The sequence below is a fragment of the Bos grunniens genome, chromosome 6, assembly GCF_055505025.1.
Source record: "Bos grunniens cultivar Pamir isolate PY7600 chromosome 6, Bosgru_T2T1.0, whole genome shotgun sequence".
NCBI classification, from domain to species: domain Eukaryota; kingdom Metazoa; phylum Chordata; class Mammalia; order Artiodactyla; family Bovidae; genus Bos; species Bos grunniens.
The window spans coordinates 51,201,136-51,226,891 of NC_141170.1; the positions used below are offsets into that span (position 1 = coordinate 51,201,136).

Below are 25,756 nucleotides of genomic sequence, written 5' to 3' on the forward strand. Positions count from 1 at the left end.
GTTTTAAGTTTTAGATGATAAAGCTCTTTGGAAGGTTTTTGAGGTTTGCTAATGGAATTTTGTTCTTGGTAGGCTCACAATTCATATGGATGAAGAACTTCGTGCTCTGGCTTTCAATACTCTGCAGGCACTAATGCTTGATTTTCCAGATTGGCGTGAGGATGTCCTTTCAGGATTTGTTTATTTTATTGTTCGTGAAGTGACTGATGTCCATCCCACACTTCTTGATAATGCTGTAAAGATGTTGGTACAATTAATAAATCAGTGGAAACAAGCAACCCAAATGCATAACAAAAACCAGGACTCACAGGTACCAGACTCTTTCATGGTGTTCCTCTGTGTATGATCAGTGGCAAATGACTGGTTATGATGTTAAAACATATTGACTTCCTCAAAAATTAGAAGTTTCACTAGTTTTACTTTCTTTCAAAATGTTTGTAACCCCTTAAACAGAACTTTGTTATAGTTTATGTATTAAATATAGAAATTAAATTCTTCCTTTGGTAATAATTAGTTTTCAGTGAACATACAAAGTGAAGGCAATTCTAACTCACATAATAGGCTGTTTCCAATATGTTGAATGCTGGTATAATAAAAAATGTTGATAGCCTTTCAGTTATTTGGTTGTTTATCAAAGGCATCAGTGGTCCCCATTTCACATACACAGTATGTGTGCTTCTTAACTGAAAAAGGTACTCAAATTATTGGTTTGTGAAAATGTAGAAGCCATAGAACCTTGGATATTAGAGCTGGATCATCTAAGCCAACCCAGCTTATCAGTGTTTAGGGAGCCTGCACATCACCATCTCCTAGGTGATGCCACACTCCTGGTCCAAACTTTGAGTACAAAGGATGCCATTCAATCCTTCATTTTCCATATAGAAATGTTGGGCCAATAGTGATTAAGTATCAACTCTAAAGCTTTTTATAAAGTAGCCAGAGAATGATAGAACTTAGGTACGTTGTATATTCATGTGTTTTAGACTGCCAGTTAAATGCTTTTTTCACTATGTGATGTGACATTTTTATAAATTAAATGTTATTTAAATTTCTTGAGCTGAGGCAGACCTGTAGCAGTCATTTTATGATTTGCCTTTACTCTTTACTAATTGTTTTACTGGAATACATACTTTTTTTTTTAACTTGCATTTTATTTTTCAAGCATGGTGTGGTTAATGGAGCCTCTCATCCCCCTCCTCTGGAAAGGAGCCCATATTCCAGTGTATTCCATGTGGTCGAAGGGTTTGCACTCGTCACTCTCTGTAGCAGTCGACCTGCCACTAGGAGATTAGCTGTCAGTGTCCTTAGAGAAATACGGGCTTTATTTGCACTTTTGGAAATACCTAAGGTAAATTTTAGATATTTCATTCAGCTATCTAATGAAAATACTTAAAAAACTATCCTTTTTGTCCATCTTTGTTCCATTTCTGTTTTTACCATGCAGGTATAATTTACTTTTTAACAAGATCTTTTTGAGAGGGTCTAAGCTCACCAACCTGCCTTCTATTCCATTTGTAACAGATAGGGCTAAAGTAAATTTGTAATGTTTATCTAGGTTTGGCTGCTGTTCTTAAACATTCGTAAACTTTAATAGACATGTGATGTCTTTTTTATAGGGTGATGATGAATTAGCCATAGATGTGATGGACAGGCTGAGCCCATCCATTCTTGAGAGCTTCATTCATCTCACTGGGGCCGATCAGGTAACTGTAATGATTTCATGTTATTCAGCAATGTTTTGAAACTTAAGATGTACATACATACATACCTGAGTTTCTTTTACAAATATCATGCATTAGAAAGTATTTGTGAAAATGGTAAAGTGCTTTGAAAATAAAAAATAATTTTTAAAAAGTGGCACTACTTTATGCTATGCTTAGTACTCTTCCCCACAAAAATATAAATATTTTATCTTTGTAAAATTCCAATCTTTCCAATCTAAGAAGTTTCTATTAAATCTGAAGTTGCAATCGACTACTATTTGCTATTGATTATGGCATATAGTATTCTTGACCTGTATAATGCTGGTTAAAGGGCTATCGAAATTTTTTCTGTTGAAATTCAAAGCAAAAAAATTGCATTCTGCATCTTGCAATAAATGTATTTGTTTGCTTTGCCATATAAATTCAAGTGCATGGAGTAAATATGTAATACCTTACGCCCGAGTCATATGTAATTTGGGGCTTCCCTGGTGGCTCAGTGGTAAAGAATCTGCCTGTCAATGTAGGAGATGTGGGTTTGATCCCTGGGTTTGGAAGTTCCCCTAGAGAAGGAAATAGCAACCCACTCCCATGTTCTTGCCTGGAAAATTCCATGGAAAGAGAAGCCTGGTGGGCTGCAGTCCATGGGGTTGCAAGAGAGTCGTACACAACTTAGCAGCTAAACAACAGTAACATATGTAATTTCACTCATTAAAATGAAGAAAAATACTTCGTCAACACATACATTACTAAGAAAGCTTATGCTATCTTTCTTAGTTTGGTTTGGGGGAGAAAGGTCATATACCAAGTTTTCAAAACTGATATGAGAATAACTATCAAACTTTACTAATTGAAATTATTTTCTTCCTGTTTTGCAATACCTGCACAAGAGGTTTCTGTACTTTCTACATAACTCTTGACTCTTACAACTCAAAGTTACATGTAACCAAGAGAGATAATAATAAAATTTTAGAAGCCTAAGGTATGGTTATGAATCTGTTCAATTTAAAGAATTCTGTTTTAGATTATTAACCATGAATTGGCCAACAAGAAGAGAAGCGAGTGACTCTCTTCTAGTGCCTAAAGCAGTGCCTGACTGAGAGCAGGTCCTTTGTAAATATCTGTTGAATGATCAAGTGAATCAAGCCTCTGTTCAGTTTTTAAGGCTCCATTTTTTGTTGTCTATTGAATCATAAATAATTTGCTCTGAAGTCTTTATCTCTTCATTTTAAGAGCTTTGACTATTATTGAACAAATATTTGAGAATGTGTAGCTCTGGAGAGGAGCCCATTTTCCAGTCTGTTCCACTTATGCATACATAGTACACAATGGCTTCCCTGATGGCTCAGATGGTAAAGAATCTGCCTGCAGTGTGGAAGACCCAGGTTCGATCCCTGGGTCAGGAAGATCCCCTGGAGAAGGAAATGGCAACCCACTCCAATATTCTTGCCTGGAAAACTCCAGGGACAAAGTAGCCTGGCAGGCTACAGTCCGTGGAGTCGCACAAAGTTGGACATGACTGTGCAACTGACATTTTCACTTGTCTTGCAGTGCACATCAGCATGAAAGTTAATGGTTCATTTTTGAGTTCTCTAGCATCTTGAGTATCCTGTGAATTGCGTATTCATTTAAGAATTACATACGTGGTGATTCTTAACCTTTTTGGTTTATAGATCTTTTTGAGACTAATAAAAATTACAGAATCTCTTCTAGAAAACTGCATGTGCACAAAAACCTTATATGCAATTTCAGGAATTCTCTACCTCCTTAAAGGTATCTCGGACTTCATATTATCCCTGTTTAAGAATCTCTGTTCTAGAAACTACCAGTAGACCATTTTCATAATTTAAAGCAATGTATGTGGTAAAACTTACAAAAGTTGTTGAAATGTGCAATAATGAATTTTTTTCTCTGCTTAGACTACTTTGCTGTACTGCCCAAGCTCAATAGATTTACAGACATTAGCAGAGTGGAACTCCTCTCCCATTAGCCACCAGTTTGATGTGATCAGTCCATCACACATATGGATATTTGCACATGTGACCCAAGGCCAAGACCCATGGATTATAAGTCTCTCCAGTTTTTTAAAGCAAGAAAACCTTCCAAAACACTGCCCTACAGCTGTGAGCTATGCTTGGATGTTTGCCTACACAAGGCTGCAGTTGTTATCCCCACAAGTTGATATAAAGTAAGTGATTTTCCTAGTGTAAATTTTACAATATACAGGCTGTCAGCCTTCATAACACATGCACTTGAAAAATTCTACAAATTGGAAATCCCATAAACGACATTTCATAATGTACTAGTGTGTTAAGGAGGACAATGAAAGTTATAAAGGATATAGTCATATAATCCTTTCATTCTTTTTGTATAATTTGGTCTTACAAATTATAATTGTTCATTTACTTATCACACTGATGGGTACATACTTTGTGTTCAATGAATGAATGAATGAGGAGAGAGTCTGAAGATAAATATGGATGTGGGTATAGATAAGTTTGTAGATACAGGGTGGGAAGTGAAGGGAAACGAGTTCAGTGAGTTTCTGAGCATAATAGTAAAGAGTTAAGGGTAATTGACAATGTGACAGAGAGCTGACCATTGCTTTATAAACTGCAGATTATAAAGCCTTAAATTGCAAAGAAAATTTGTTTGAAAAAGCATATATACACTTTTTGGTTTTGTTTTTACTGTTTATATATATGTATACATACATGTTAATTATATATTGATACAGATTCTCAGGTATTGTTTATTGGATGCCTTTTTTTTTTAATGAAGATTGACACTTGCCACCTTGTATAACGTTTATGAATGTATTTAGTCTCCTTTATTTTACCATATTTTAAATGGTAAAATACCCCTCCTACCACCTAAAATACGCTCTCCTACCACCATTCCCTGTATCCACTTTCTGCTCTATTTTTCTTCATCAGACTTAGCACCATTCAACACTTTTATTTCTGTGTTGTATATCTCCCCCAGCACGTATGATGGTGGTGATTTTTTTAAGCAGGTTTTTGTTTTTGTTATTTTACTGCCGTCACAGTGCTTTGAAACTTTTATAAGATACTGAGAAACTATCAATGAATCAATGGCATGGTATGTATTGTTTATCTTAATAGATTATAAGCCTACTGAAGGTGAGGACTAAAACTTAGTATTTTTCCTGTTTTGTTTTGCTCTCAGTTGTTAATCCCAACAGAATTTTCCATTTTGGGGAAGATTTATGGAATTGTTCCAAAATATTTTAGTGGTCTAATCTCTTTCAAGACAGAAATTTGATAGAAGCTTTAAAAATGTAGATATTCTTTGACTCTGCAATTCCAGTTTCAGGAATTTACCCGAGAAAATAATTAAACATGTATTATAATGAAGCATATATTCAAATGTTTAATATTGTGTATAATAGGGAACAATTACTGTTAGCTTAAATATCCAACAGTGAAAGTGTGGCTCTAAAATCAAAATAATCTCTATGATATAACTTATGGTCATCAAAAATGAGGTCATGGAAGTGTATTTATTTACATGAAGGATGTTTCAACATATATGTTAAGTATAAAGAGCAAGTATAAAACAAATGAAATAATATTATTCAGTTTTTATAAGCTAAAAGAGATATATTATACCTTTATACATGTGTCTGAATTGAAGATGTGTAGAAGAATATATGGAGAAGGCAATGGCACCCCACTCCAGTACTCTTGCCTGGAAAATCCCATGGTCAGAGGAGCCTGGTGGGCTGCAGTCCATGGGGTCGCAAAGTATCAGACATGACCAAGCGACTTCACTTTCACTTTTCACTTTCATGCATTGGAGAAGGAAATGGCAACCCACTCCAGTGTTCTTGCCTGGAGAATCCCAGGGACGGGGGAGCCTGGTGGGCTGCCGTCTATGGGGTCGCGCAGAGTAGGACACAACTGAAGCGACTTAGCAGCAGCAGCAGCAGAAGAAGAATCAGATCAGATCAGATCAGATCAGTCGCTCAGTCGTGTCTGACTCTTTGCGACCCTATGAATCACAGCACGCCAGGCCTCCCTGTCCATCACCAACTCCCGGAGTTCACTCAGACTCACATCCATCGAGTCAGTGATGCCATCCAGCCATCTGATCCTCTGTCGTCCCCTTCTCCTCTTGCCCCCAATCCCTCCCAGCATCAGAGTCTTTTCCTTTTTTCTTTTTTTTTTTAAATTTTATTTTATTTTTAAACTTTACATAATTGTATTAGTTTTGCCAAATATCAAAATGAATCCGCCACAGGTATACACGTGTTCCCCATCCTGAACCCTCCTCCCTCCTCCCTCCCCATACCATCCCTCTGGGTCGTCCCAGTGCACTAGCCCCAAGCATCCAGTATCGTGCATCGAACCTGGACTGGCAACTCGTTTCTTACATGATATTTTACATGTTTCAATGCCATTCTCCCAAATCTTCCCACCCTCTCCCTCTCCCACAGAGTCCATAAGACTGTTCTATACATCAGTGTCTCTTTTGCTGTCTCGTACACCGGGTTATTGTTAGCTTTTCCAATGAGTCAACTCTTCGCATGAGGTGGCCAAAGTACTGGAGCTTCAGCTTTAGCATCATTCCTTCCAAAGAAATCCCAGGGCTGATCTCCTTCAGAATGGACTGGTTGGATCTCCTTGCAGTCCAAGGGACTCTCAAGAGTCTTCTCCAACACCACAGTTCAAAAGCATCAATTCTTCGGCGCTCAGCCTTCTTCACAGTCCAACTCTTGCACCAATACATGACCACAGGAAAAACCATAGCCTTGACTAGACGAACCTTTGTTGGCAAAGTAATGTCTCTGCTTTTGAATATGCTATCTAGGTTGGTCATAACTTTCCTTCCAAGGAGTAAACGTCTTTTAATTTCATAGCTGCAGTCACCATCTGTAGTGATTTTGGAGCCCAGAAAAATAAAGTCTGACACTGTGGACACTGTTTCCACTGTTTCCCCATCTATTTCCCATGAAGTGATGGGACCGGATGCCATGATCTTCATTTTCTGAATGTTGAGCTTTAAGCCAACTTTTTCACTCTCCACTTTCACTTTCATCAAGAGGCTTTTTAGTTCCTCTTCACTTTCTGCCATAAGGGTGGTGTCATCTGCATATCTGAGGTTATTGATATTTCTCCTGGCAATCTTGATTCCAGCTTGTGCTTCTTCCAGTCCAGCGTTTCTCATGATGTACTCTGCATATAAGTTAAATAAACAGGGTGACAATACACAGCCTTGACGAACTCCTTTTCCTATTTGGAACCAGTCTGTTGTTCCATGTTCAGTTCTAACTGTTGCTTCCTGACCTGCATACAGATTTCTCAAGAGGCAGATCAGGTGGTCTGGTATTCCCATATCTTTCAGAATTTTCCACAGTTTATTGTGATCCACACAGTCAAAGGCTTTGGCATGGTCAATAAAGCAGAAATAGATGCCTTTCTTGAACTCTCTTGCTTTTTCCATGATCCAGCAGATGTTGGCAATTTGATCTCTGGTTCCTCTGCATTTTCGAAAACCAGCTTGAACATCAGGAAGTTCACGGTTCACATATTGCTGAAGCCTGGCTTGGAGAATTTTGAGCATTACTTTACTAGCATGTGAGATGAGTGCAATTGTGCGGTCGTTTGAGCATTCTTTGACATTGCCTTTCTTTGGGATTGGAATGAAAACTGACCTTTTCCAGTCCTGTGGCCACTGCTGAGTTTTCCAAATTTGCTGGCATATTGAGTGCAGCACTTTCACAGCATCATCTTTCAGGATTTGGAATAGCTCAACTGGAATTCCATCACCTCCACTAGCTTTGTTCATAGTGATGCTTTCTAAGGCCCACTTAACTTCACATTCCAGGATATCTGGCTCTAGGTCAGTGATCACACCATCGTGATTATCTGGGTCGTGAAGATCTTTTTTGTACAGTTCTTCTGTGTATTCTTGCCACTTCTTCTTAATATCTTCTGCTTCTGTTAGGTCCATACCATTTCTGTCCTTTATCGAGCCCATCTTTGCATGAAATGTTCCTTTGGTATCTCTGATTTTCTTGAAGAGATCCCTAGTCTTTCCCATTCTGTTGTTTTCCTCTATTTCTTTGCATTGATCACTGAAGAAGGCTTTCTTATCTCTTCTGGGTATTCTTTGGAACTCTGCGTTCAGATGTTTATACCTTTCCTTTTCTCCTTTGCTTTTCGCTTCTCTTCTTTTCACAGCTATTTGTAAGGCCTCCCCAGACAGCCATTTTGCTTTTTTGCATTTCTTTTCCATGGGGATGGTCTTGATCCCTGTCTCCTGTACAATGTCACAAACCTCCGTCCATAGTTCATCAGGCACTCTATCTCTCAGATCTAGTCCCTTAAATCTATTTCTCACTTTCACTGTATAATCATAAGGGATTTGATTTAGGTCATACCTGAATGGTCTAGTGGTTTTCCCTACTTTCTTCAATTTAAGTCTGAATTTGGCAATAAGGAGTTCATGGCCTGAGCCACAGTCAGCTCCTGGTCTTGTTTTTGCTGACTAAATAGAGCTTCTCCATCTTTGGCTGCAAAGAATATAATCAATCTGATTTCGGTGTTGACCATCTGGTGATGTCCATGTATAGAGTCTTCTCTTGTGTTGTTGGAAGAGGGTGTTTGTTATGACCAGTGCATTTTCTTGGCAAAACTCTATTAGTCTTTGCCCTGCTTCATTCCGTATTCCAAGGCCAAATTTGCCTGTTACTCCAGGTGTTTCTTGACTTCCTACTTTTGCATTCCAGTCCCCTATAATGAAAAGGACATCAGCTTATTTTGGTGTGGGATTAATGGTGATTTTCATTTTGTTTTCACTTTTTTTCCTCTGCATTGAGTATATAGAATAAGTTATCAAATGTGACCTGATAAAATATTAACTGTACCCACAGAAATAATAGATTATGTTAAAATGATCCTATAATGTTTTAACTTTCAATCTTGTATTTTACTCATTATATCTTATTCCACAGGGATTCAGTAGTAGTAATAAATACTTTATGCTAACCATCTCCCCTAAATTGGTAGAAATTTAGCTTTAGTTGGACTTCCCTGGTAACTTAGATGGTAAAGAATCTGCCTGCAACGCAGGAGACCCGAGTTCGATCCCTAGGCCAGGAAGATCCCCTGGAGAAGGGAATGGCCACCCACTCCAGATTCTTGCCCGGAGAACTCCATGGACAGAGGAGCTTTTGTTTAAAAGAAACTTTTAAAAACACATGTTATTTACATCTACCTGTTTTTCTTCTTTTTCTCAGTAGCCCCATCAATGCTAAGAAAGTAAATACTACCACAAGCAGTGACTCATACATTGGCCTGTGGAGAAACTACCTGCTTCTTTGCTGCAGTGCAGCGACCTCCGCAGCATCCTCAACATCTGCGGGTTCTGTGAGGTGTTCTCCGCCTGAGACGCTGGCGTCCACCCCTGATAGTGGCTACAGCATTGATTCTAAAGTAAGTTGTTTAGTTCTGTCATTGAACCCAAATGACAGCATAAAAGGAATGTTTTAAAATTTCTTTTTCAGACAATAAAGTAACTCGATTGAAAAATGTATTAGTTACATGGACTAATACTGAAAATGGTTCAAGAAATCCCTATTACTATTGCGTTGGCCCAAAAGTTCCTTCAGGTTTTCCATAGGAGCGTATGAAACCCAAACAAACTTTTTGGCCAATCCAATATTTTAATGGATGCTTAGTTGGAACCAATAATATATAACTTTTTCTTTTAGAATTTCCCTAAATTATGTAGTGGGACAAAAACTTGATAAGAACAGTGATATGGTCTCCATGATATGAAATAAAATATTATCAGATGGTTGAAGGAAATTGACAAAACTTAATACTGGGTGTTTAACACTGATGATTCTTTTAGAAGTAGTTTTTTTGTTTTTACTTATTTTTACAGGTCAAAAGAAATAAGCTAAGGGAGGGAGTCAGCCTGTATTACACGATAGTGAGTGTCTGTAAGAAATTCAGAGGCCTGCAAATCCCACTTCTGTTAACAAATTTGTAGTCAGCAAATTCACAGTGACCCTTTAAGATTATGTGCGTTAGAGGTGAATTCTGAAGCACCGTTCATTCTAAAATGTCGTTATTCCCTTGTCTGTGACCAAATATTGCTGAAATGTCATTATTTATTTGAATGTACTATCATTAGTGGCTATTATAAATATAATATCTTTTTTTCAGATTATTGGCATCCCATCCCCTTCATCCTTGTTTAAGCACATAGTTCCAATGATGCGCTCTGAGAGCATGGAAATCACTGAATCCCTTGTTCTAGGTCTTGGCAGGACCAACCCAGGAGCATTTAGGTAATTATCTTTATATGTTTCTGTAGGTAGTAGAATAGTAAATGTGGCTACTTTTTGAGAAGGCAAGGTAGCATACTTATCCAGATAGTTTCATATCAATCCTGACTTTTACCAGCTAGCTAGCCATTTAACATTTAGCAGGTCCTTTAATTTATCTGCACATTTATTTTCTAATTTTGCTTAACATTTACCCTATTTTCTTCAAAGAATGATTATGAAAATCATATATTATACATAAACATGTTCTAGAGATTATCAAATGCCATGTAAAGGTATAATATTTTCCTTCCTGTCTTACATAGTGATTCTGTTGCTTAAAAGTAGTTTTTCTGCTTCTTGTTCAAGAGAGTGGCTATTTTTAAAAGAATTATTTATATACATATTTTATATCATTCTTGATGTTTTTCACAATCATAAAGCAAATTCTTCGTTTTTGCCTGAGTTTCTTCTTTGTTATTGCTGACTAGATCCTGAATTTTAAAAAAATATTTATTTATTTACGGCTGTGCTGGGTCTTTCTTGCTTTGTGCAAGTTTTCTCTAGTTGCGGTGAGCGTGGGCTGCTCTTTGCCTAGTGTCGGCTTCTAACTGCCATGGCTTCTCTCGTTGAGGAGCACAAGCTCTAGCATGTGCAGGCTTCATTGCTGCAGAACGTGGGCTCAGCAGTTGCAGCATGCAGGTTCTAGAGTGCTCACGGTTCAGTAGTTTTGGAGCATGGGCTCAGTTGCTCCATGGCATGTGGAATCTTCCTCGACCAGGGATCGAACCTGTGTCTTTTGCATTGGCAGGCAGATTCTTATCCACCGTGCCACCAGGGAAGTTCTGGATCCTGAATTTTTTCTTTTGAGGTTGTCCTCTATTGATATGGTGTAATGGTTGATGTTTTGTCTCCAAGGTAACATATACAACAGAGAATAGGTTAATAAATCATATCTGTAGGTCTGGATAGCATTCATTATAAATGAAGTGTTGGAAGATTATTTTAGGACAAGTAGATATACTGTTGTGCTAATAGAAAACAATGAGGTACAAAAATTATCTCAGTTTCACAAATCCACATAAATAGAAACAATTCTGAAGCAGATACTTTGAATGTCTGCAGTAGTTTCTATAGACAATGAAATTGCAGATGGATTTTATTTTCTTCTTTTTTTGTGTATTTTCCCAATTTTCTACAGTGAGTACATTTACAATTTAAAATCAGAATATAAGCAAAAAAAGATTATTTTCATGAAGTTCATACCTTTTGATTGATAATTTCATTTGTAAGGACTAATCCTATTGAGATAATCAGAATTGAAGTCAAAGATTAATACATAAAGGTGTTCACTGGACATTATTTAATAGATAAAATTTAATGAGTCAGTAATAACTGAAAATGGTTAGGAAAATTACCATATTCAACCCAATACTAGAGTATTACAAATTAAATAATGGCATGTAGAAGTGCTTATACTAATGTTAATTAAAGATAAAAGGATACTATTTTATGTATGTTAGAGTTTCAACTATGTAAACTATATATGGGTTGTAAATGATTGAACAGGTATTTATCTCTACAAATTAGAATAAGTGGCCTATGCCATTTTTCCTGTTTTTCACATATTCTACAGAGTGTGTGTGTTATTTCACAATCAAAACAAAACAGAGACTTCCTGGCGGTCCAGTGGTTAGGACTGCATGCTTTCACTGCCAAGGACCCAGGTTTGATCCCTGGTCAGGGAACTATGATTCCGTAAAGCCATGTAGTATGACCAAAAAACAAAAAACATACACACAATAAAAATTGTGTTTAAAACAGTAAGATTAGGGTTAACGTTTGTCAGGTTATATCATTATATTAATATTTACATATTTCTACAGGTCAGATTATATGTTTGGCTATTAATTGAAAGAATGTATATTATTTTTCTTGTAGGGAACTAATAGAGGAATTACATCCCATAATTAAAGAAGCGCTTGAACGAAGGCCAGAGGTAAACTGTATTTTTATATCATTAAATATTTATTTGGCAAACACTGAAAATTGGCTTCTATATTCTATATAGTAAAACAAAACTTAGAAATTCAGAAGTAAATAAGTCTAGTGCCATTTTCAACATTTTAAAAACATGTGGAAACCACTACCATCCCCACTCTCCAGGAGGTCTTACTCAGAAACCCATTCTGTAATACAGATGTTAAATTTTCTCTGCCTGAAGTTAGGGTGGTCAGAGTCTAGATCAGAGTCCACTGATCTCTGTAAACGATCAGATAGTTATTTTCATCTTTGTAGGTCATCCTGTCTCTGTTGCAGTGGCTCAGTTTTGCTGCCTAGATGGCTAAATAGGTGGGTGTGGCTCTATTACAGTTACAGGCAGCAATGAGCTGGATATGGCCTGAGGGCTGTATTCTGCCAACCCCAGGTCTAGAACCCCACATCTACACGTCAGGTTCTGAGCTACGTTTAGAAATCACAGTTCTTGTGGAACAGATGATGTATAATCTATAATTACAACAATGTATTATGCACACAAATCAAGTAACAGGTAAAGGGTTATATGAGCTACAGAGAAGAAAGCCTTTGGTTCTGCCTGTGGAGTAAGAGAAAGCTTTTTAGTTGAGGTAGTGACATTTGAGGTGAATTTCTGAAGCATATTTCCCCAGTAGACAAGCAAGGGAAAGACATTCTAGGTATAGGGAACAGCGTTTGCAAACTTTACTTTTAAAAAATGTGGACATTGCACGTTTTTCTTTGTAATTGTTATGGGGAAAGTGATGGGATATGAGGCTGGAAAGCAAGAAAGGAACTATACGTGAAAGGATAAAGCCCCTGATTTCAGCTTTAGCCAATAGACCAGTGGTCCCCAAATGGCAGTAGAATCTGAGAATTAGCCAGACAGCTTGCAAAAATTATAGATTCCTGGGCCTAGCCTATTCAATGAGAATCCCTGGAGTAGAGCCCAGAAATCTATTTTCTTAAGCACCTTAGATGAATCTGATGTAGAACACTGAATTAGAATGCTATTAACAATGGCAATCCTCTGAGGAATTTTAACAAGAGAGGAAGATGACAGTAGCTACTTTGTATGGGGACCTTATGACAGCATCTGTAATTCTTCACTTCCTTTTTTTCTAATTCAGCCCTATGGAGTAGTGATAATTCTCCATTTTGTAATTGATTAGATTTTTGCTTCAAAATAATATGTTGGTTACAGTGCAAGTAGAATTGGAAATAAAATTAAGTGGCAGTATGTATACTAATCAATTTCAGGACAAAAAGTCATCATAGCAAGGGAATAGATATGCACAGTGATGTGTCTGAATGTGCGCTATTTTGAGAGCATTAGACTCACAGTCTTTCTATGAACACAGAATGAAAGCAAATCAACTGAAACTGCAGAAATCCTCAAGCACTGTTAAGAAACCATTTCATTCAGTATGAATTGCAGCAAACTTGTTAAGAGCTCAGAGAAGCAGTAAATTTAACGAACTGGTTATCCACAACTGGCCTGTTTTAGAAGGCAGAAAACTGGGTTGTAGACAAGAAAGTGAAAGACTAATTCTTATTAGTCTCTATTACATCATGAATGAAATGATGAGCTCAAGAAGAAAGTGATACAGGAGATTTATTATATCTTACCATTATATTGGTTCCTGTTAGAAGCAGAATCAAGTTGAGATGTTACGACTATTATTCTAGGCATTAATACTTTGGCCTTAGTAGGACAAACATATTTATTCACACCATAATGATCAAAGGGATTTCTTTTTGCTTGTATTTTTGTGTGTCAGAATTAACTGATAAGTGAAAAATCATGGTATGAGTGAAATCTGTGGGGTTTCTTTAGTCCCCTTTGTGATGTTTTCCCTCTCCTTCTGTCATATTTTTTTTTTTTTTCTGTCATATTATTGGGAGCATCTTAGGGATTCTTTATCATCCAAAGGGAATAGTTTACTGTTTCAGTTCCTCTAAAGTTGTCAGATTAGCAAATCTGACCTAAAGGTAACCATAAAGTAATTATGGACTTAACTCTATTTCTCCCTTCATAAGTTTATTACTATATAAAATGTCATTTGATTTTATTTGTCTTGTTAATTTCAAATTAATCTACACATACCTTTTTGATGTAATAGCCCCTAGACTGTCTGACATCTACCTTGCAGAAGCAAACTAACAAGCCTCCAAACTCGTAAGGCATTCCCAGTATTCCTTCTAAGTTACACCAGCAAATTTTCTGTCAACTTACTTAAAGGACTTTTAATTAGTATCTTTGTTATCTTTGGAATAGAATATGAAACGGCGCAGGCGTCGAGATATTTTACGAGTACAACTGGTACGAATATTTGAACTGCTGGCAGATGCTGGTGTCATTAGTCACAGGTAGGTATTGGATTTTGATTTTTAAAACTTGTAATTTATTAGAGAACATATTTTTTTTCCTCAGAAAATATATAAAAACCGAAAAGTACCTTTGTAACAACAAAAAATCTGCACCACTATAAATATTATTTACTAAAGATGTATCTAATACATTAGCCCATGGCTAAAAAATATATTGAAGAACTACCACTTGTACAGATTGCTTCAGGCAAAGGTTGAGTGGAATGTCCTTGTGATTTTAATATTTCTTGAGATCTAGTAATCTAGGCAGTAAACAGCAAGCTTTTTTTTTCCAGGGATGGGTGTCTGTTTTAACTATGTCTTACCATATTCAAGCTCTGTTTTTTCTAGAGTTGTAAAAATCATGTTATTTAAAGGCTACATGAAAGTTTAGCCTTTCATGTAGGCTAAAAAACTGCAAATTTACTTCAGTCAACTGTTAATCTATTGTGCTTAGAGCAATTATGAAATCCAAAAACATAATTTCTATTTCCATCCTTTACAAATAAAAAACATAAAACCTAAAATTATTGTTGACCCTAAGGCCAGGGCCTTGAGGAAAATTCCATCAGCTTTATGTAGGGAAATAACTGTTTCCCTAGAAACATAATGGTGTTGCCTGACCATTGAAGGAGGGAAAAAATGAATCTGACCATTTCCAGAAAAGATCCTGAGGAAAAAAATATTAATAAGCAAGTATAGTGTTTATTGTTACTTTACCATTTATCCTGATCATTTATTTCTGAGTGCACCTAACACCTTTGATATCGAATGTTTTTCACAAGTGCTTTCAAAATATAGCTTTAATCAAAGAGAATCTAAACCATTGATTTACTATTATAGTAAATGAAAAGCAAATGAAAGAAAAAAGAAGCGTCATTCTTTTTTTTTTCCCTTTGTTGCTTCACAAAAATAAAACAATGGAAGTTAGCCAAAATGAATTTGACACTTGCTGAACCTGATGCAAAAAATTAACCTAAAATACATCTAAATATTTTTTCTTTTTTTATTGCTTTTATTGTAATGTTAATAACGCAGTTGCATGTTTTATTTTTGGATTTGTCTTTTTTTTTTTTGCCCCAAGAGAAATCAAGATAAAGTGAACACTATTATGGACATTTTTTTTTTCCTCGCTTAAGGAAAAAAAGATGAATTCTGGAATGGCCAGGAGGCAGGGCTCTTCGGTTTGTTCAATCAGTTGATCCTCTGTGCCTGGTGCATAGTAGGTACTCAGTTATTCTGAGTCAGCTTACAATCTACCATGTTAGTTTCCCAGCCACTGTGAAGTGTTGACCCAGAGTTTAAAAGCACTCACTTAAGGAATAAAGGAGAGTTTCATCATGAATACATTCAACATATTTTTATAGTCATAGACCGATATTTTTAATATGCTGTACAATCACTGTGGTTCCTTACTCTTATTTTCATGGCTTTAGGATGTTTATAAAAAAAACTATTTGCAGCTATTGAAAGAGCATTTTTACTTTTGGAATCATAAACTTTAGAGGTATTTTCAAATAAATATAACAAGGAAAAGTTAACTAAATTACTATTGGTAAAACACTCTCAAGTACCTACTGGTCACATACTTAATAACTGATGGAACAAGACTGGAATCCAGGATTTGGGACTCTTTCACCAGTGACCTCCTTGCAGTCAGTGGACTCTAGGCCCAGAACCCTGGCCTCAAAGAGAATCTTCCTGTAGAGATTCTTGAAGAAACTTCCAAGGTCTAAAATAGAAGATTAAAAAACCAACAGTCTTACTTGAATTATCTTAAATTTTTGTATCCCCAGTAATAGCAGTAATTTTTGCTGAGAATAGGTACCTGATGGGTATTTGATTGATTATGCTAAAGGCATAATATGTCTATGTAGGACAACTGTGTAAATGTACACAATTAGTCTTTCTTCTTTCTACCTTCTAAACTGATCCTTCCTATTCCCATTGTGTCTCCTTATAATTTTATTTTGAAAAGCCATATATTTTGATGGAGAGAATAATGTTGACTTAAATTATAGTTTAAAATCATGTTTTCCTTAACATGAATTTTCTTCCATATTTTCAGTGCAAGTGGTGGCCTTGATACTGAAACACATTTCCTCAACAACACTTTATTGGAATACGTAGATTTAACTAGACAACTCCTGGAAGCAGAAAATGAAAAAGATTCTGACACCCTGAAGGATATACGATGCCATTTTAGTGCCTTAGTGGCGAATATCATTCAGAATGTTCCAGGTATGACTTTTAGTTCCTCAAACCCATAAATGAATATTAAGAGACTATCATAATTTTTCTCCCCCTGAGGAATGGTGGATCTAAATTGACAAGCAACTTGTAAACATTTGAAAAATATGTCAGGGTAGCTTTTGGAACTTGAGAGGTAAATGATGCTGTGTAGAGGAAAAGAGCATGGTTTCCTCTACATTGTCTGATCTGAAGCTCACTAATGTAAAGATATGATTTAATCCACTACTCAGCACTTGTCTATAACTTCTACTTTGGTTCAGTATGATACTGTTGAGTTTCTTCAGCAAGGATTGCTGCAGAGAGCTTGTAGAATAGATTTTTTTTTTTTAAGTGGAAAGATTCCTTGGAGATCACCTAAGAAAGAAAGAAAGTGAAAGTGAAGTCGCTCAGTCGTGTCCAACTCTTTGCGACCCCGTGGACTGTAGCCCACCAGGCTCCTCTGTCCATGTGATTCTCCAGGCAAAGAATACTGGAGTGGGTTGCCATTTCCTTCTCAAGGGGATCTTCCCAACCCAGGGATCAACCCAGGGATCAAACCCGGGTCTCCCGCATTACAGGCAGACGCTTTATCCTCTGAGCCACCAGGGAAGGGTTATCACCTAAAGGGAGATCACCTAAACCAGCAGCAAAAGGCAGCAGAGTGGGTTTTAACTCCAGACCTCACACTTTACTGCAAGTAGATCAGCTCCCTTGTTGTCTTGATCAATATATCAAGATTCCATGTAATGATTGTTGTATAGCTGAAAACAGTATATATAGTCCAAAGCCCTTTCTTACTGGTTAATCATGATCCAGAAGTATGTTGTGTTAATGTTTTGGCCAAGGTTAACACGTAGCCAGCAACAACCCAGGGAGAAGCAGGGTCCTGATGCTCAGCTCTGTCAGCCTTCAGTAGCATTGTGACTGCCATGCACTTCTACTTGGCAAGATGCTGTATTTCACATAACACTGCATCTCACTTAACATGATAATGTACACTGCAGCTCTGTTCCTGTGATATGCATATATGTAAATAATTTCTGTTACTGTGGAGGTTGGGAGTAGGTTAAAATGAAAACTTTTGCTTTCTTTTTATATAATATTATGTATCCAGTAACAATCCTGGTGGCTCAGACGGCAAAGAATTTGCCTGCAATGCGGGAGACCTGGGTTCAATCCCTGGATCAGGAAGATCCCCTGGAGAAGGGAATGACAACCCACTCCAGTATTCTTGCCTGGAGAATCCCATGGACAGAGGAGCCTGGTGGGCTACAGTCCATGGGGTTGCAAAGAGTCAGACACGACTGAGTGACTGACATCACCACCATCCAATAACAAATAAATTGACGTGCATATTAAGGGAAGAAGAAATGGAAATAATTTTTTCTGCCTATTTTTTATTTACAGTGCACCAGAGAAGAAGCATTTTTCCTCAACAGAGCCTTCGTCACAGTCTGTTTATGCTGTTCAGTCACTGGGCAGGTCCTTTTAGCATCATGTTTACACCCTTGGACAGATACAGTGATAGAAATATGCAAATTAATAGACATCAGTACTGTGCACTGAAGGTATTTACCTAAAAATCTGACTTCTTTTTTCTTAGGTTAAGAGTGGAGTTAAAATTTTTTTCTCTCTCAGTGCCTGGTGTTATAAAAAGGATCAGGATTTCTTCAGAGTACCTAAGAGTACTAGAATATATATTTGCCTGCTGTATTCAAACACTTATACAGGAAGTTTATTTAAATGCATAAAATATAATGTAGAAATATTCCAGAATCTATGAAAACTGGAAGCCATATTCTTAAAGAATTGAGGACTGCCTCAAAAAAATACTTATTTTTTTTCTTACTTAAGTACTTTCTCTTGATCTTTTTTTCCCCTTCACCTCCAGTACTGTTCAAACTGCATGTCTAATGTAGTATCATGATATTTATGTACTGCTCATAGTAAATTTCTTCATTTCAAAAGTTACTATTATGCTTTTCTTTATAAACAAAAAAATCAAAGATATTGTGGCTACATAAGCATGAGTAAAATATCCTGCCTCTTCTCATTAAGCAACCAACATGTAACCTCTGAAATGTTTTAAATGTAATTCTAATATTATTGTTTGAAGGCTATGTCTGCTGTACTCTGTTGTGGCCCTGTTGCAGATAATGTAGGACTTTCATCAGATGGCTATTTGTACAAATGGTTGGATAACATTTTGGACTCTCTGGACAAAAAGGTAATTATGACAGTTCCCTTAAAATTCTGTAGTAAATTACCACTGCGTTACATTATTTGGGGGGCTTCCCAGGTGGCACTAGGGGTAAATTATCTGCCTTTCAGTGCAGAAGATGCAAGAGATGCAGGTTCCATCTCTGGGTTGGGAAGACCCCTTGGAGTAGGAGATGGCAACCCACTCCAGTATTCTTGCCTAGGAAATTTCATAAACAGAGGAGCCTGGGCGCCTACCGTTCATGTGGTCTTAGAGAGTTGGATATGACTGAGCGCACACACACACACATTGCATCATTTAGAGTTATTGTATGGCTCACTGAATATGTCTTTTTGAAATAAGATAGGTTAGAATTATGGGTCCAAAACATATTAGGTAAAACTAAATAGCATACCATAAACTAAGAGATTTCTAATTCTTATTTAGTTCTCATTTAAATAATTTTAATTTCCCTCTTAGAGGATTAATATAGTAGTGTGTATTTATCTCACAAACGGTTTTAAATCAGTAAAAGAATATAATTGTGGAATACTTTAAGCTCCATGTAAGAAATATGCTATTTGCTCTGTTTAACTTTTTTGATGACTCTCCAATTAATCACTTTTCCCCCCTTATTACTTATACCATACAAACACAGACTTCACAATTTAAAATAAGACTTACATTTCTTCCCCCTGGAAGAAATGTATTTTGTATTGGGCTATCAAAAACAACAATAAATTTTGACAAAAATAGCTGGGGAGGTTAATCACTCATTTTCCTAAAAGCACTTAATCACTGTTCCTATTCATCAGCCACCTCTGTGGCTCTGCTGGAAAATTGAATTGTACGACTAAGAGTCTTATATAAAAAGCAGGAGACCACGTTTAATTTCTCTGTGCTGGTTTTTCTGCTGGTTGAATAAAATCAGAAAGAGTTGAACTAAAGGAGACTTGAGTTTTGTGATGAAATACAATAAATATATGCACTGTATTATTTTAATTGAAATGTAAGAGGAGTAGATAAATAATACATCCCTTTCTCTCTCCTGGGCAATTCTGTGGCCTTTACTTAGGTTCATCAGTTGGGCTGTGAGGCAGTTACATTACTGCTGGAGCTGAACCCGGATCAGAGCAACCTGATGTATTGGGCGGTGGATCGCTGTTACACTGGTTCCAAGAGAGTGGCAGCCGGTTGTTTCAAAGCCATAGCCAATGTTTTCCAGAACAGGTACTCTAGCTTTTGCTATCTTTCATTATTTAGCATCTCTTAAAAAACAGAATGTGTCTTTTTGAGCTCAGCAATATTAATAAACCAATATTTTCTTACCTTAAACTCGAACAAAATCTAACCAAATGGTGATAATGATTACCATGCACCTGTTGTTACCTATTGCCTTTAAAAAAAAAAAAAACAGTCACCTCATAGGCTTAGCCCCTGCATGCCTGCATCCTTCCCTTTATATCATATCATGTTTATTAACTGGTGTGAAAGCCTCTAAACATTGTTTATCTAACATGGGAAATTTGTCCCTAGGGATTATCAGTGTGACACAGTGATGCTCCTCAATCTGATACTGTTTAAAGCCGCTGATTCTTCTCGAAGTATCTATGAAGTTGCTATGCAACTTTTACAGGTTTGTAAACAAATGTTAATTAAAATATATTTTTACTCGGGACTTAACGAAGCACAGCAATCTGTTCTTGCCTTGGAAAGTATGCTAATGTTCATCTTTATTTTTAATAGTGATGTATGGTATGATTCCTAACTATCATTAGAAACAGAAGACTAAGATAATATGGGTCATTTAAGTCTACAAATAATGCAAAGTTTTGAGTGTATTGTAGAGGATTGTGTGTGATAACCCCCACACTCACCTGTGTGTATGCCTCTGTGTGTCTGAGTACTTGGAAAAGTTGAGTGGTTAGAGCCTCTGTGTGCCTTCACCTGTTTCTGTTGAGCAAATGAGAATAATGTGAGTCAGTTTGTTTTGGAGAATCAAGTGAAAAGTAATTAGCTCTTTTATGATAACCTTTTGTGAGTTTTCTTTATTAGACTGAGACGAATAACTTAGACATTTCACTTGGATATGTGGTTATATCCATTGATGGTAGGATGTGGTTCTTCATTCTTAACCAAAGGTTAAGAATGGGATTCAAGGAGATGCACATTTTCCCAAAGGGTTTGAAGTGGTTCTGAGGGATCATCTTAAGAATTATACCCTAATGTCTTTATTAGTTAAGAAGAAGGTTGAGGGGTGTAGCTCTTTGTATAGTATAATATCAAAAGAATTTTTTGCTTGTATTTTATATTTAATCCATGATTAAGCAAAATAGGTTTGAAGATTTTTTTTCACATATGCATATTTTTATATAGTCATAATTTTGAATTGGAAAAGTGATAAATCTTCTTCAAATAATTGTATGTTAAGTTGCAGAAGTTATTTTCAAACTATGTTACTGGCATTCAACACAAGGAATGTTAAAGTCTTGTAAAGAATTACAGAGCTTATCAAGATGGGACTGTGCCGGGGTCCAGCCCCGGCTGATCCAGGGTATTTGAAGGGTAGATGGCGTCGGCGACTATTTAAATATTCATCAAAGATATAAAGAGTAATAGAATGAGGATAGCTCAGTAGGAAAATTCAGTGGAGAAAAGAGGCTGAGTAGCTTGGTTTACGCGGGAGACCAATAAAACTTTAAGACAAGAAGCTTGCGCCACTTACGTAGGCCGCAGGCGTCCTTCCGTTCTCCCGAAGGAGAGGAGACACTGAGGCCTGCCCGGTCGGATCTTAGAAGCCCAGGCATAATTAGTAAGCATGGCAGGTTCCGCGCTCCAAATGGAGACTCAGCCAGAGTTTGAGAGAGAGAGACATGGGGAGACTAGTATTTCGAGGAACTGATCCCAATTCTTTATTTTCCAGAGTCTGTTTTTATACACTGAGATGTTATACAGAAGTCACGCGGGGACAGCAGTCCTGACTTTTATTAAAGTCAGGTGCTTCACACAAATGTATACAGAGGTCTTAGGGGTGTTACATCATCTTCTGGCCAGGGGGGCCTGCTGACAATTTATGACCCTCTCCTTGTGACAGCGGTCAGTCAACCAGAATACTTTTTTCTCCAAGGGTGATTATTCTTAAAACAGATGCCACCCAAATAAAGTTACATTCCTATAGGGTGAGGGTGTAGTGGGTTTTAGTTAAGGAAAGAATTTACTTGGCCTAAGGTCTAATGTGATTTATATCAAAGGTTAATACTTATTTCTTCTATATATTCATTAATGTGTGTAAGGGCAGGGGATGTGGAGTCTTAGCAACAAACATTGGCTCAACAAATGAAAAACCCTTCACCAATACAATTTCTAATCAGCCCACTATACTTATACTAATGGTTTTCTAACTTTTCTAAGGAACCTGTTTTTAGAAGGTTTAAAGCATCTCGTGCCTCTCACGGTTGGGAGGCTGTGAGCAATCACATGTGGCCGGACAAGCCTGTCAGGCAGGCTAGAGAACCTTCAGAGGAGTTTGTAGGTTGAAACACTCCTATCACGCCCAGGAATTATTATTAACTGGAGCTCTAAGTTAACTCCTTCTCCGAAAGAGGTGGTGGGGGACAGCCCCCCGTAAAGTCAGAGGTGTAGGGGAGAGCACAAAGTAGTAAAGTAGGCAGACTCTGGTTATGGGGGTAGATGCTCGAGAATTTCCAGGGGGACTCCTGAGGCTCGATCCCGCCTTTGCGTATGTCAAGCCTCCTTCCTCATGACCTTTGCCATGGGCGGAGTGCCTCACGCCGGCCCCCAACAGGACTGGTACTTTTTTTTTCCCCTAAGTGCTAGAAAGAAAGATAAATTGATCCTTATAACCCTCTGTTCTAGTATTCATTTGGAATTACAAAGAACAAGAATTAGAGACCTTTTGCAAACATTTCTGGGAATTAGAGATTAGCATCCAAGAAACTTTACAATTTATACAACTCTATAGCTTTTAAACTATAATGTTTCTTGGGAGAACATTTTATGTTTTTAATTATAGCTGAAATTTAGAGGACCCACAAAAGCTTACATGGATGGGTTACATTCCTGTAGATCCTGGAACCGAAGATGTTTCGCTATGCTCACAAGCTGGAGGTCCAGAGAACGGACGGCGTCCTCAGCCAGCTGGCCCCTCTGCCGCATCTGTATTCCGTGTCTTACTATCAGCTGTCCGAAGAGTTAGCAAGGGCGTATCCCGAGCTAACTCTCGCCATATTCTCAGGTATGATTGTTCAACTGGCTAGTAGTTTTTTTTTTCAGCAACCATTTTGAAAAAACTACTTTTAGGAAATGTAAATCTATGAAATTTGAGGTTGAATTAAAACAAAACCTGTCTTTATATAAGAGAGGTTTTTTTCCTTTAATATGAACTCTTTAATACTGATCTACCATGATACGGAGATTGCTTATTAAAGATCTCTAAAGGGATTCTAACCTTGACCTCTCTTCTCCACCTCACACTAGCCAAAATAAAACAAAGTAGGAGGGGGCTTCTGGAGAAGGCAATGGCACCCCACTCCAGTACTCTTGCCTGGAAAATCCCATGGATGGAGGAGCCTGGTAGGCTGCAGTCCATGGGGTCACTAAGAGTCGGACACGACTGAGCGACTTCACTTTCACTTTTCACTTTCATGCATTGGAGAAGGAAATGGCAACCCACTCCAGTGTTCTTGCCTGGAGAATCCCAGGGACGGGGGAGCCTGGTGGGCTGCCGTCTATGGGGTCGCAGAGTCCGACATGACTGAAGCGACTTAGCAGCAGTAGGAGAGGCTTCACAGGCAATTTGAAAATATTCCTGTAGTAGACATAAAACTTCCTGAATCTTCTAGTGTGTAGTTTATCTTGTATATTGGTCTATTTTTAATAATATAAATGGGCAGGGATAAGGGTACAGGTTTCTTTCCGTAAGTAAGACCTCTAATCATAGGAGAACATACTGCACTGCCTTAAGCAGAACTACAGCTAGGAACCCACCTTGCTTCCTGGTCCAGTTTCCTTTCCTTGGGTCCAAAAAACATTCCTGCCTTGAGTTTCTAAAGCATGGGCTATGTGTCAAGCAAGATGTCCTATATGTATATATATGGGTTTCCCAGGACTCAGATTTAAGGTAATTAGGGAGCTCATCCAGCTTGAGCCTTTCTGGTCGATGAACACACTATTGCAGATGCCTCCATAGTGCTTATAAATCCTTTAACTGAAAAGTTTTATTAGTTATAATACAAAAGACTCTTAGCTAGTTTTTCTCTTCTTCATCTTCAGTAAGATCCTGTTCTAATCTTAGTGCTGCAAATGCACCAGAATTGTTATGCAGGAGATACCAGGGCTCTGAACCTTTCATTCAGGTTCAAGGCACAGAGGCCTCCGCCTTCTTGGCCCGTCTTTCCACAGTGCCTATTTTAGCAGTGGAGATAGTTTGAGTCCCACCCCTAATTGATCTGATTGGGGGAAAAAACAACTTAAATTCTCCTAACATTCAGTGTTTAAAGCAGCACACGTGTTAGGTTTGCACTGGTAAATAGCAGCAATCACGCTTCTTCCTTCTTCCCAACTTCCGCAGTCCCGACATCCCTTTCAGGATGGACGTGGATGGTCATCAGTGCAAAGTAGTAACCACATACGTGCTAAGTCACTTCAGTTGTGTCTGACTCTTTGCAGCCCTACAGAGCCCACCAGGCTCCTCTGTCCATGAAATTTTCTAGGCAAGAATACTGGAGTGGGTTGCCATGTCCTTCTCCAGGGGATCTTCCCTGACTCAGGGATAAAAACTGAGTCTCTTAAGTCTCCTGCCTTGGCAGGTGAGTTCTTTACCACTAGCGTCACCTGGGAAGCAGATAAGTAACCGCTGTCCCCACTAATTTTGCTGCTAGGCTTTTCTAGGCTTTTCTCGGAGGCTCCTGGGCTTTTCCTGGAGGCTTTAGCACAGAAGAGAGGAGTCCCTGGTATCTCAGAGGTCATGGAATTGGTCAGGATGGCAGTGGGTGCTGGCATGGCCTTGGCTCCCATACACACGTAGAATCCCTCAGCCAGGATCTCTTCATTCAGAGATCCAGGTCTCATATTTCATACTTGTGGTAATAATATTGACCTGTTAACAGAAGGGATTCTTTTAGACGGTAACGATGATCCTATATGCAAGGCAGCAAAAGAGACACAGATGTAAAGGACAGACTTTTGGACTCTGTGGGAGAAGGCGAGGGTGGGATGATTTGAGAGAATAGCATTGAAACATGTATATTACTGTATGTAAAATAGATGACCAGTGCAAGTTCAACGCTTGAAGCAGGGCACTCAAAGCCAGTGCTCTGGGACAACCCAGAGGCATGGGGTGGGGAGGGAGGTGGGAGGGGGGTTCAGGATGGGGGGACACATGTGATGATTCATGTCAATATATGGCAAAAAACACGACAATATTGTAATTATTCTCCAATTAAAATAAATTAATTACTTTAAAAAAAGAAAGGGTTCTTCTAAAAAGTTGGAATTGAGCATAAATGTGTGCAAGGCACTGGACTGAGCAGATTGTTGGCACTGTGTTGAGTTTGTGCAAACTGAGCCTGAACTGAAAGTATCCACTTGGACCATCTGTTCTCTCTGTACACTGAAAATCAAACCTCTTCCCCTCGCCCTAGTCGGTTCTTACTCTGTCTGACCTTCAGATGCCCACGCTGGCCTTCTAAAGCAGTGCCATGGCACTTGAAAGACCTGCCACATCTCACTCTAAAGGGTTTGAACTGCCAATTCTTGTCATTTTCTAAAGAACCATTTCAAAGTGAAATTGTTATATTGTCTGTCCTGCGTGTGTCAGAGTTGGGTTTTTGTGGAGGTGCAGAGCAGGCAACACTGTAAGTTGCTCTGAGATCCTTGTTCCGAAGTACATTCTTGGTTATCTGTACTTCTGTAGCTGGT

At 37.9% G+C, this 25,756-nt stretch overlaps 1 protein-coding gene across 19 annotated transcripts in view; it reads left to right on the plus strand.

Moving 5' to 3' along the window:
• Nucleotides 1-25,756, plus strand: part of FRYL (FRY like transcription coactivator) — a 269,726-nt gene that overhangs the window by 183,684 nt on the left and 60,286 nt on the right. For 18 of the 19 annotated variants that reach the window (XR_015165432.1, XM_086405843.1, XM_086405844.1 and 15 more), the window contains 14 exons: nt 73-310; nt 1,163-1,348; nt 1,617-1,703; nt 3,620-3,888; nt 8,965-9,160; nt 9,899-10,023; nt 11,941-11,998; nt 14,294-14,385; nt 16,454-16,626; nt 18,025-18,185; nt 18,734-18,844; nt 19,893-20,047; nt 20,354-20,453; nt 22,904-23,072. Coding sequence is in view for 18 of the 19 variants with exons in the window: in XM_086405843.1 (XP_086261969.1) it covers nt 73-310; nt 1,163-1,348; nt 1,617-1,703; nt 3,620-3,888; nt 8,965-9,160; nt 9,899-10,023; nt 11,941-11,998; nt 14,294-14,385; nt 16,454-16,626; nt 18,025-18,185; nt 18,734-18,844; nt 19,893-20,047; nt 20,354-20,453; nt 22,904-23,072 (2,120 nt within the window). In the remaining variant the exon portion in view is untranslated. Of the gene's footprint in view, nt 1-72; nt 311-1,162; nt 1,349-1,616; nt 1,704-3,619; nt 3,889-8,964; nt 9,161-9,898; nt 10,024-11,940; nt 11,999-14,293; nt 14,386-16,453; nt 16,627-18,024; nt 18,186-18,733; nt 18,845-19,892; nt 20,048-20,353; nt 20,454-22,850; nt 23,073-25,756 lie in introns of those variants that run through there. The other variant, XM_086405851.1, reaches the window with a different exon arrangement.